The sequence below is a fragment of the Convolutriloba macropyga genome, chromosome 13 (genome assembly GCF_964194025.1).
Source record: "Convolutriloba macropyga chromosome 13, txConMacr16.3, whole genome shotgun sequence".
In the NCBI taxonomy this organism is placed as follows: Eukaryota; Metazoa; Xenacoelomorpha; order Acoela; family Convolutidae; genus Convolutriloba; species Convolutriloba macropyga.
In genome coordinates, this window is record NC_134480.1 from 40,410,862 (window position 1) to 40,423,927 (window position 13,066).

Below are 13,066 nucleotides of genomic sequence, written 5' to 3' on the forward strand. Positions count from 1 at the left end.
AATTGCTAAAATTTGTGATGTTCAAAAATTGAAACCTATTCCATGGCAACTAAAATTTTTTCAGTAACTTATTATCCAACCCCTGATGAGGTTTTCTGGCAGCTGGGACACAAACAACTTAATAAATAATAAATGTCAAAAACTATAAAAAAAAATTGCAAGTTTTGTCAGAAAATGCTAAAATTTTTATTGGCAAAAAGTTGTAAAACCATTCCATTACCACTAGAAACTATGCAGTAATCTATCATCAAACCCTTTATCAAACCCTAGACGAGGTTTCTCTAAACCTAGGGCTAAAAAAACTCAAAAAATGACAAATTTTTCAAAAACCTGAAAAAAAAATTGCACAAATTAGTATCATTTTGCTCGTTTCTGTTTGTAGTACCAAAACATATAGCTCATAAAATGGTCATAACAAGCAATTTTGTCTCGCAAAAAGCCTTCATCAACTTTTAAAAATTTCAACCTAAGACTAATCAGAACAACAAATCACAAAAAAAAACATGAAAAATTTCACCATTTTGAGCCCAAACTCAAAAACTCGAGCCCTAAAAATGACCTTTTAAACTTAAATTAGGGCTATTCCAGTAGCTGCACCACTCTAAGCGCTTGAAGGACTACTAAAGTCCACTTTGGACCTCTAATGAACCTTAATGCCCGCTGGGCTTTACCTGTTTATCCCGTTTTTATCTTAAAAAAAACACAGCGCACCAATTCCATTCAAATTCTTTGAATTGTAAAAAAACTAGCTCCACTTAGAGTGGAAAATGACATCGCGCACGTAATTCAGTTGAAATTGCATGAACGCGTGAACAAAAAGCAGATTTGAAGTGGATGTGACGTCATATGGTCGTAACAAAAATCTTGACGACGAAATAAATAATAAACCAAGAGAAGGCCAATAATAGCCTCAGCTATCGCTTCGCGGCTATTAATGACAGGTAGTTTTCTTATTTTCACCATGCTCATAATCGTCAAGAATTAGACATAATAAGGGGAAAAGGATAATAATTTGATTCAGATCTGAAAAGAGCTGTCTGTTCATTGTAACGCTTTGAATATTGTCATATTTTTATACTCATTAAAATGCAACCAATTTTCTTTCTCAGCTCAGCCAGACAAACGTTCTCAGCTAACTGGAAAAAATGAAAGCTAATGATCGAATGCATAGTGCAGCTTTGGTATGTAATTATACGACTACTTCCAACTTCCTTTAAACTGCTCATCCATGTTTGACACCTACTCTCCTCAGACACTGGAATGGGGGTTATGGTTATAAGTTACATAGTCACTAATATAAGAGTTATAAGAGCCTTTTTTGAACAGCAGTGCTCTAGTTCTCCAAAACATGAGATCCTACCGTGTTCATGTCTATACTGACTCTTCGCCAGGTCATACTCGTACTGTATCTCTTGTTTTGTAGTCTGTTTCTCCATTAGAGTGCCTAAGAACTTCTGTTGTTGTACCATTGAGTACCACACCGCTCCTCGCACTGTAAGTCCGCCTGAAAACAAAAATAGACTGTTTCTCCGACCCACTAGAAACTGCGCCTGCTCATGGTCAAACGAACTTTCAAGGTCGTAACAAAAACTGTAACCAAAATCTACCACGCCTCTTACCGAAGTCACACGAAATGTGACTTTTATCACGACAAGTTTGTTTCAGTTCGGATTCAAAAAACTATAGCTAGGCTAAAAAGCGTCGAACAGAGTTTCATTCGTAATAAAAAATAATGAAATGAACTTGTATTCAGCATCCACGAAGATTGCACTGGGGATATGAACGAAAAAATACTTAAGCCTTTATTGTGAGAAGAAAGCAGTACTTTTGCCTACTGAATACAAAAATACATTTGTGCATGTCAACAACAAAAATCAGTATTTTTTAGAACCGCCAAAACTCAGTAAAAAACTTACAAAATATCCCGGCCAAAAACTTCTCAAAAGCATATTGAAAAGATCAGCCTTTCCCAAAACATCAGCATCACTTTGAGCGACTTCAGCATCACATTGAACAAATGGAGATTTGACGCTGAGTTAAACAAAATATTGACAAAAATGGCGACTGTTATTAGGTCAACGTACTTAGTGGACACCTTTTATCGTTAAAAGCAAGAATTGTACTTTTCCTAGTCCTGTCACATTTCAATTTTAGTGCAATGTTTCGCCAATCCTTGCCGGCTTCACCACTTTATATGCGTTCAAAAATTGAAAGCGCAAGGGATCTGCTAATAAGAGAAAAAAATTTACCTGCAGAGCTCATCATTAAAAAAAGTTTTTAATGTTCTAAATTTTTTGGTTCTAAATTTTTTGGATTTGACAAAGCACTACAAAGAAAGCGGTCAAGGATCCAAAAACAAGTCGTCCAAAATTTTAGGAAAATATGAGATGAGACAAAATTGCCGAACTGTAGAGTTTTCCGAAATAAGCGTCAATCTAAATGGAGTGACCGATCAGTAATCATAAATTTCTCGAGAAAGTGGAACACGCTTTCAATAGAAATCCGGAAAAAAATCAAGAAATTAAAGAAATGATGAGATTACATGAACGTGTTCCAATAGAAAACCAAGTACAAGGTTTCAGAAGCTATTCCTACTAGTAATTTAAGGACCAAACTTTTCGTATGTTTGTAAGGTGATTAAATTGTAAATGCTTAACCAAACTTTGTGTTGTGGTTATAAAAATTTGAATCTAAACTTCATAGGTTTTTAAAAAATTTGTTTCAAACAACTCAATTAGCCTGTGAAAAAAAACTTTCTAAAAAAGCCGTGCCAAAAAAGTTCAAAATTTGAATACCGTCCAATATAGATTGATTTTCATGGATTATTGGAGCTCACAAGAGAAGTTAATTCAACGCAAATGGTTATGACCAGTACTGCACAAAATTAGTTCCTTTTGTCAGCAGTTGGATAAAGAGAACTTTTCAGAATTTAGTCAACACTCGCAATAATACGAAAAAATTAAAAATATTTAAGCGCAAATAAAACTTTTTCGCATGTGGAAAATATTTCTGAACTGTTCGCATCAATCTGTGTTAGTAACTCAAATTAAAACATTGGAAATGAAAAATTCTTGTTTGACAAAAAAAACCAGACCCATAAAAACTTCTTCCTTTAATGCGCATTGGTATAAAAACCAGTACAGCTTTAATGAGTTTCCGTTTGAATCATTCCGGATAAAAACGGTTAAGGAACTGATTAAAACGACACAAATTTTTGCTATAGGTATTCAGTCTTCCATCAGAAAGTGGAGGCAATGAGAGGCGATGCTCAGTTATTATAAGTTCAAAAGTTTGTTTTTTTGCTCATGAAACGTCCTTTATTCACAGCTCCCTTTGTGGTCAGTTTCTAGGTTGTCTCTTTATTGGACGGTTTCCAATCCTAGTATTATAAGAATTTAGCAACTTTACTATTTTGTGCCCCCCAGACTTAATAGCTGCATTCTATTTGCAACCCACACGATCACCAGCTATAAATTTAGTCTAAAATTCAAGCAATGTTGACACCACTTAAGAACTATGAACGAACTCACAAGCGACTATGGCGGCTATGTAAGAAAATCCAAGCTGGGTGTGAAGGAACTCCAGGAATCTGGCAGCCAGATCCGAAGGCCAGTAGTAGGTGAATCCCAGCTCACTCATCGTCTGCATAGGCAAATCCACATTTAAACCTATACGAACATATACTTCACATGGTTTACAAAATTAGGGTTTAGAAAAGATATAGCAAGAAATAAAAACAGCTTGCGCCCAAAACGCCCCGTATGTAAATTTATTAGAATTATCAAAAATTGCTCATTTAATATTTTACTCTCGAAACAGTGATAAACAATTGTTGAAGTAGCTTAACAATCTTAGACAAGATAAGGAAAACACTTATTTGAAAAAAAAAACAAAATGAAAACTCTTACAGCGACATTGAGAACTTAGGATTTCCATTTTCACCCCAGGAACGGTTAAAATCGAAATTTGGTTCTACTAGACTACGCCTTGTTTAAAACTGAAATCCCAAGTTCGAATTACGTCTTTGGCAAAACAATTTTCAGGGCGTTGTTCAATTCGAATTTGTTTCTAGCGCGGTTAGCTCGCTTCCCCTGTCAGATCCTCTTTGGCTGCAAAAAAGTTCTTTTTTCTTTAGTAAATCTTTTAAACGTTTTATTCTTTTTTTGGTCACTTTTTTAAGATGTGGCCGTTATTGAAAGTCATCATCATGTTCTGGGTTCAGTCATTGGTCCTGATAAAAGCTGCAACGATTTTATGAAAGAAAAGTCAATGGACTACTCTAACATGCTTAAGAAACTCGTCAACCATAGTATAGTGAACCCTCAGAATGTGCACAAATCATTAACAAATGGATTGCAACATAAATTGACTTTTATTGCTAGGAGTACTTAAGACTCGGACAGTCTGCTGGAAGCCGAAAAATCTTATCCCTTCAGTGTTGAATCATCCAATGACAAATATCGGAAAGTTTTCTCTCTTCCGCTTCCGGTTAAAGAAGGTGGCGTAAGCATTCTTCTACCTTAAGACAGGGCAAACGAATAAGACAGATCTATTTGCGAGCCGTTAAAGAATCATAACACTGAAGATGCAGAACTTCATCAAGAAAAATAATTAAGAAAATCAGAAAAGACAACCAGGAACAAGATCGAGCGAAAACGGAGTTGAAAAATCTCATCAAAGAAAAAGAGTCTTATTCTCTAGATTTGACAATGGAAAAAAGAAGCATCGTTTCTTTGGTCACCCAAAAGTTGGGCTCTGAGGTTCGCTCCACGCAGTTCAGCAGACTTTCAAAACACGTACAGGAAACCAGAAACCCATTTTAGCGCCCTAGCTGTTTGCAGAGTTTCAAGTTTCTATTGCATTACTGCAGCATCCAAGTTTGGCAATTTCGATTGTCGTATTGAATTTCAGGGCAATTCGAACAGGCAAATCTGAGTTTTGCCCACGGACTGTGAGACGCTTCAAATTTCCAATGGAGCAAGTTTTCACTGCGGGTTACAACTTGAGCATGAACAGAGGAATCTCCATGAGCATGAGTCAGACTCATTGTATTTCTACTGGAAGAACTTATTGTATACATCAGTCACGCGTTACTCATGAACTGATTTCGTTCAGGAGCTGCAATAATAATAAGACCAATAATAATAATAACAATAAATAACAATAATAATAACAAAGAACTTAGGGCCCTACAAGGAAGCTTTTTGTTTCCTTCAGTAGTTTCAGTCAAAGTTTAAATTATTCATGTTTCTGCATTCATTTAGCTTAATTGTTGTGATAAACTTATTAAATAGTTTCATATGGCAATGAATGATGATGGGGCAGCCGTGGAGGCTCCCGAAACATCTCCACTTCTGGTGGCCGATACTATTATCCTTCAGTGGACGAATTGGTGGATGCAGATGATGCTGCCTTCAAGAGTCTCACAGGCAAGCTTACGAAGGAGTGGCTAATATTGATCCTAAAGGATACAGTCTCGCACCTCAAAAAAGCTAAGTCTTCTATTGATAATATTGATGTTATTTCTAAACAAAGAAAATCCATGAGTGATCGTGTTATTGAAAATAATCCAGTTATAATTAATAGTTGATAGCTCTGTGCCGCATCCAACGTCAAGATGAACTCTTCGTCTCGGACATTTTACCAACAAGGCTCAAACGTTGAAAGTCAACTCAAGTTCATTGGCGTGACTGAGAATTTTGAACTAAAAACTCAAAATGAGCGTCTTGCTAATGACAAAAATTCTATCGAGAGAATATGCTTCGGGATTGGTGTGGATGTCAACATAGAGGACTGCCGTCGTCTTGGAAGATACGCAAGACAAAAATTGTCCTCTTCTTGTTTCTTTTGCTAATATATGGGATGCCAGAAGATCTAGAAGCAAAGCAATTGGAAATCGCCTTTATCAAGATAAAGGTGATCTTGTAGTGCCTGAATTATCTTACGAAGATAGACAACAAGAAAAAAGGTCCTAAAAAAACGTTACAAGCTGTTGCAAAACAATGTAGATAGGTCGAAAATTAAAATTCGAAAAGTCAAGCTCTGTCGACGGGAATGAAGTTCTCTGTGATAGACTACATTTATCATTGATTACTCTCCATTCCTGCTCTCTTCTGTCTATTAACAAACGAATCCAGTTAACTAAATTGATATCACTTCACAATCCTGATATAGTGTGTATATGTGAAACTTGGTTCGACGATAATTTCGTCGACAATGTTTCATTGAATCCTGACTATGTAACAGCAACTCGATCGCAAAATTTGGTAACACGGAGGTGTTCTCATTCTCTGCAAACGCACTGTTAAATTTGAAGCACTAAAAATGTCTGGTGATGTTGCCTGTGCCGTGAAACTTCACTCAAACCAGTCACTACTTAATATTGTGTGTGTTTATAATCCTCCAAGAGGCAGTCAATACAGAGTTGATTGAACTTCTATTTACGCTACCATCCAGCAACTCATTCCTCCTCACGGCAAATATATAATCACAGGTAACTTCAGCGAACCAAATGTTGATTGGAATTCCTATAGAACTATACAATTACTATACAACTAATGCTAACTTTAAAGTTTTCCTAGATTTTATGATTCAATACTCAATGCATCAACTCATTTTCCCCTACTCATTCTTCGGGCCATATACTTGATGTTGTATTTACTAATTCCGCTGACATATTTTTGCCTCAGAAGAGTCACAAACCCGTGGCCTTCTCTGACCATCTTGCTGTATTTTCTTGTATTGATTTATCGGTTAGCTACAGTACTACTGCAACTCTTAGTGCACCCGCGAGAATCCCTTCCAGCAGTTTCGATAGCGTAAACTTTGCGTTGAGTTCTAACCTCTTCTCAGTTTCTATCAGCTTCGATGAACATTATGTCGAAAATTGGTTCGCTTGTTTTGACGAAATACTCCACCAATTTCTAGAGCGCAAGCACCAAAAACGCTTTGAATTACCTTGGTATTACAGCTAGCACTGTACATCTCCATAACAAAGTTAGAACAGCCTGTAAATTTTGTCGTTTACATTCTCTTCAATCTCTCCATGAAGACTTGTGCAACTCCATAGAACTTGATACCGCCTGTTTTGCCACTGAATATGCTGAGAAGCATAAAGGGGTATCCGCGTGTTACAAGCTCATCAATAAACTTCAGCGTACTCCCATTCCAACTGAAATAACTTACAATGATGACATACTTTGCGGTCCTCAAGTTATTGCCGAGGCCTTTAATAATTTCTTTATTAGCGTATACAATCCACCAATCAATACTGCGGTTGACTTCTGTGACCGTATGGTTAATAACGTGAATTTCGACTGAGAAGATGTCTGCTCGGCCCTGAGTGCAGCGTCGCTGGGAACTGGAATCGATCATATTCCTGGACATCTTTTAAGACATGCAGCCAAACCTGTCCTTTTATCTATTGAAGCTCTGCGAAGCTCTAGCGTCCACAGCCATATTCTCTCAGCGATGGAAATATGCAGTTATTACCCCTGTCTACAAAAATAATGAAACGCTGCATAACTTCTTATCGCCCGATTAGCATACTTCCAAAATTATCACTGGTTTTTGAGAAACTGCTGTTTAGAGCTCTTTATCCAATGATCAAGCGAAACGTCAGTGACAGGCAATTCGAGTTTATGAGAGGCAGGTTTACGGTTACTCAATTACTCTTCTATCTAGACGAATTTATAACAATCTGGATTGCTCAGAAATTTCAGTAAGGCATTTGATAAGTTGCCCCATTCAATCCTAGTTTACAAACGAAGTTTATTTGGTATTGGTGGTAATCTGTTACGACTCCTGGACTCTTACCTCTCTGATCGATATCAATGTGTTAAAGTCGAAGGCAGTTACTCTACTTGGCAGCTGATAACCATTGTTGTGCCTCAGGGATCTATTTTGGGCCCGCTTTTGTTTATTACTATATTAATGATTTCCCGTTATGCCTTTCCTCCTCAATGTTCTTGTTTGCTGATGACAGCAAAGCTCTTAATATTGATCCTTGCATTCTGCAATCGGACATCGCTGCCTGTCTTCTCTGGGCAGAAGAAAATTCAATGGAGTTTAATGCATCAAAACTGAACTTCTTATAATCGGTGGTATATCTAACAATACAACAAATTTGAAGTTCAATGATATTGCTCTCTCTCTCTCTCTCTCTCTCTCTCTCTCTCTCTCTCTCTCTCTCTCCTGTTCCTTTTGTTAAAGATCTGGGTTTGACAATTAGCCATAATTTCAAATGGGATAAGCACATCTCAAAAAGAATTTCTTCGTGTTACTGTTTATATCGCTTCGTCGAAATCTCCCCTCTAGTTTACCTTCCTCTACTAAATTGTGTATATACAAGTAATATATATTATCACCGCTTGTTTATGCTTCAGAAGTCTGGTTTCCCTCCACTAGTGATTTGCGGAAGCTGGACTCGCTTCAGAAAAGGTGCTGTAAATGGATTTGCTCCAGAACTGATTACAAGGATCGACTAGTTAAGTGCAAGCTCCTTCCTATATCGTGTTTCCTACAATTCAGGGATCTGGTCATGCTCAATCGTATTTTATTTGGATTTTATGACATGCCCCTTGGTGATCATTTTCATCTTGAGTACAAGAGTCGATTGTTACGAAGTTCCAACAGGCCAACATTTGTTGTAAAAAAAAGACCACTAAGCAATCTACGCGGAAGAACTTCTTCATTCGAAGTGCCTTGTATGCCAAAAACTGCACAAAATTGCATTATTTGATGTTTGAGCACCCTTCGTTCTATTCTAATCTAAAGTCATTGATGTTCAAATTTGTTCAAAATAAGTATGCTGACTATCATTTTCTGAGTTTATTCAATATTTAGTGCCTCAAAAGCAAAGAAGTCTTATACTACTACTAAATTGCACAAACATGATAGTACGCTCTTATGAGCTGTTCTTTGAAGTTCTTCATGCGTTGAATGTCACAGTTAAAATGCTTGCCAAACAGATTCGCAAGACACACTGCTCTCGTCCAGAAATCGCTCTCCTGAGTTCATTTTAGGAGTCTTCTCGTACTGAAGATCGTGTTCCCCGTCGTTTTAGTTCGTTCGTTCAAAATTTCTTTGGAGACATAATCCTCCCATTTCATGTTCTATCGTCCTCGTATTATGTCCATAAACATTAAGAGAACGTGAGCCTCATGATACATCGCCAGTTGAAGAATTTGTAGTCTTTGTAGGCACTCTTTGTACTCCAGTTGCGTTGTCTGTAGGATCCAGGAGCGCATCAAAAAAATTTATTCCGTTCGACGTCTTACTTTAGGAGCACATAGTTTATACTCTTAACTGGTGTACCAAGACTTTGTTGAATGAGGCTTTTCCACTCTGTACTGTTATCAGAAAAGGTGCATAGTGCAAGTCAATACACAATGACATAGGCAAGATGGTTATTTTAATCAAGCGGTCATTGTAGCTGAAAGAGAATCAACAGATCCAGGAGGCTGCCTTCTTATGAACTCTTAAAATCGTTGAAATCATTTCGTGACGCGAACCATTAATGCAATGAATAATATAAGTCCGAGGTTACATTTCCAACCTAGAAATTTAGTCTGATCCGTTGGTTTGAAACGTCAGTAATTTTACTTTTCGGGTACTAACGAGCTCACTCAGCTTCATTTACACGTTTTTATGTGTTTCTGGAACATGTTAAACTATTTTACATAACTCCGAGATCTTTTTGTCATTCAGCTACTTCAACTGTTTCTATGTCCCTTTGATCTGCAGTATTTTGATTTTTCTTTGTTCAATTCCATATTTTCGCAGCTCCATTTCTCGATTTCGAAAGCAGTGAGTCTACTTGGTTTGTGTTGGCAAGCACCTCGATGCCATCTGCATCTCCGAATGGATGTTCATTTGAATATCCGAAGATGATTGTTTAACAGTCTTATGTAGCTTCATTATCAATCGGATAGTACGGCATTTAGTCCAACGAAAAAAATTGGCGAGCAGAACAGAGGTAGCAAAACTCTCAAAAACTAATTAAAGAGAAAAATTGCAATTCTATTCATCCATGTCATTAATGTTTCCAGCAGAATAGCTCTTAAAGTCGTTTTTTTTTGTTTCGGACTCAGCTCCCCCAAGTTCCATTTATTACCCCCTTTACAAATCCTGCATTGCTATATAACACGTATTCATTATCATGTACAAAATAGCACCAGCGCAGGCGTCGTGTAAAAAAGCGTTATGTCTGAGAGCCCGAAACATAAGATCGCAAAATAGGCTCACCTGTCGTTTCAGTCAGCTTCTGAGCTGTTGGTGTTAAGAATTTGGATGTAGACAACTGTCCAACAAGTGACGGATTTGTCACCAGACTTCGAACTTGATTAATTGTGGGATCATTAGCCGTTCTAGTGTGAGATATGCTCGATGAGAGAGCGGGCCGCATGCGTGAAATACGTGAGCAAATTATACAAGACATGTTTTCTGAAAACTTCTAAATATCAGAAATTTTGTTTTTCCAATTACGGACACCCCCCCCCCCCCCTCAGCTTCGTGAGGCTTTTACCTTAGCAATGTTTCCAGAATAACTCCTAAAATCTGATTTTTGTTTCGGACTCCCGCTCCCCCAAGTGCCGTTTACTACAGGGCTTTACAATTCACTCTTGAGATACCCAACGGGAATGGAAACCGGGCCTTCCTAGATCTGAACATAATCGCAAACGATGACAGAAGAATTAGCAGTCATTGGAATCAAAAGTCTACTGATACCGGCATAATCTTAAATTTGTGTATCTTTACATCGCTCAACATAAGAAAAACGTGATCCAAGAGACTATAAATAGGAATTTCGGGTCTTTTCCATTATACCCACTCCCCCTCCAGCTTAGTGGTCAGATAACCTACAGCCCCCAAAATTATGGTAATTTTACCACAATGGAGGGTATAATTACCACTATAATAGAAAGACCCGGATTTTCAATTCAGCCAGTGATTAAGCCACGCAGGACAATCCAATGGACGAAAAGTGATCCCTAATATGAGACATCACTGCGTCGCATATAATTTTAAAGACAAGCCACTATAACTCTTAAGAGCTGCGTCGAGAATAGAATTTCTATATAATCTAAGACATCACTATATTGCAATCCGTGGAAAAAATTAATGTGCGTAGACTAAAAAAACGAGGGTGCAGACCACCCGTGGGTATAAGCGATACCCAGAATCTTCAACCACTAGTACTACAATTACTACAACTCTTTAGGGCTGCGTCATGAGAACAGAAATTATAATTAAACTAATTTGTTATGAATATTCTCCCCTCCCTCACTGCATGAACTATCAATGTCAGTTGCGCGTTCGGAACCAAGGCACCCTCTCATTCATATGGTAGCTTTCTCGGAAACCTATGCTTCGCTGTTCTCGGACCCCAGGTACAAACTCCATGCATGTCGCATTCAACCAGTGATTGCAAATCGTTTGATATAGCTGCAGAGAAAAATGAAATGTCAATGAATGAATATTACCACACGGTTGTTATCGCCAACGAGAAGTTATCAAACTCCGAGGCGAAGCCGAGGTGTTATGATAACTTCGAGGGCGATAACAACCGTGTGGTAATTTTTTTTAATCAACGCCTGTTGCGATCATTTCAAAATTGAACAGTTTTATTGGTTTTTTATTTTCATTTTTTTGTGGACAATTACATTTTAAAAGGTAAGTGATAATTCTTTGGATCTGTTCTTCGTTTTGTCCTCATGCTCCCCCTCCCACACGCACACACACGGCTGGAAAAAGATTGGACACTATCGGACTCATTGAAAATGAGGGAAAGTCAGAAAGAGCTTTCAGAGTCAATTGAACTTGACACGAGTCTTCTTATTGAGAAATGTAATTTGACGAGCAGGAATGACTGTTTCAAGCTACTCAGGACTCTCAAAGAGACTAGCGTTTTTCCGCCTGTGATGAATTACGACGGTGTCAGTTTTTCAACTGACGATAAAAAGGCAAATGCATTCAATGATTTTTTTCAGCTCTCTCTATAGTTGTAAAATTCACGAAAATGCTCCAACAGCTTTAGATTCGAGTATTAAATTACAAGATGTTGCATTTGGAGTTCTGAAAATTGAAAAAATATTGAGCAAATATGACGACAGTTCTTCCACGGGCTCAGATCAAGTACCATCTTTCTTGCTTCGTGATGGCTGTCAAGTTTTAGCCCCAGCAGTTATGGCATTATTTCAAGTTATTCAAAAGATCTTGCATTGGCCTAAGGAATGCAAAACCTCATATATCACACCACTACACAAAAATGGTTCAACAAATGACGTTAAAAACTATCGTCCGATCAGCTTGCTTCCAAAGCTTTCTATTGTTTTTGAAAAAATGTTGTTCAATTTTTTGTATCCACTTGTTAGGCCGCTAGTCACAAACGCTCAGCACGGTTTTATGAAGAGACGCAGCACAACTACTCAACTTATTTCATATTTTGAAGTTCTTTACAACAATCTTGACAAAAAATTTCCTTGTGCTAGCGTCTATTTTGATATCAAAAGGGATTTTGATACCGTTCCGCATCATAAATTACTAACAAAACTGGCAGCATTTGGATTTGACGACGCTTTTCTTCATCTTTTTTTGGATTATCTCGAAGATCGACACCTAATTGTCCGCATAGGATCTTGTTTTTCTAGGCTCTCCGTTGTATCATCTGGTGTCCCACAAGGAAGTGTCCTTGGACCACTTCTGTTTATCTTGTACTTGAACGATCTTGTTGACCATGTGCAAAACTCCCATGTTTACTTATATGCCGACGTCCTAAAGCTGCTATGCGTTGATTGTTTCGAAGGTCTGCAATGTGACATCAATGGTATTTATGAATGGTCACGAAAAAATCAACTTGAATTTCATCCAGAAAAGTGTAAAGCGATGAACTTTAAGTGCAGCCAGTCTCCCATATTTCTAGGAGAAGCGGAAATTCTTTTTACTAGAGAGATTATGGATTTGGCAATGCTAGTTACTGAAGATCTCTGTTGTACAACACATGTTAAGACGAAACTTGCAAAATGTAATAAAATTTTTAATTGTTTTAAAAGAAGCATACCGTTTG

At 37.6% G+C, this 13,066-nt stretch overlaps 1 protein-coding gene across 1 annotated transcript in view; it reads right to left on the reverse strand.

The window, feature by feature from the left end:
• Positions 1-13,066, reverse strand: part of LOC142351416 (mitochondrial inner membrane protein OXA1L-like) — a 282,527-nt gene that overhangs the window by 6,732 nt on the left and 262,729 nt on the right. The window contains exons 2-4 of the mRNA XM_075403422.1: positions 10,246-10,445; positions 3,531-3,668; positions 1,361-1,504 (exon numbers count right to left, since the gene is read on the reverse strand). Of these exons, the coding sequence (XP_075259537.1) occupies positions 1,361-1,504; positions 3,531-3,668; positions 10,246-10,438 (475 nt within the window). The 5' untranslated portion in view covers positions 10,439-10,445. The remainder of the gene's footprint in view (positions 1-1,360; positions 1,505-3,530; positions 3,669-10,245; positions 10,446-13,066) is intronic.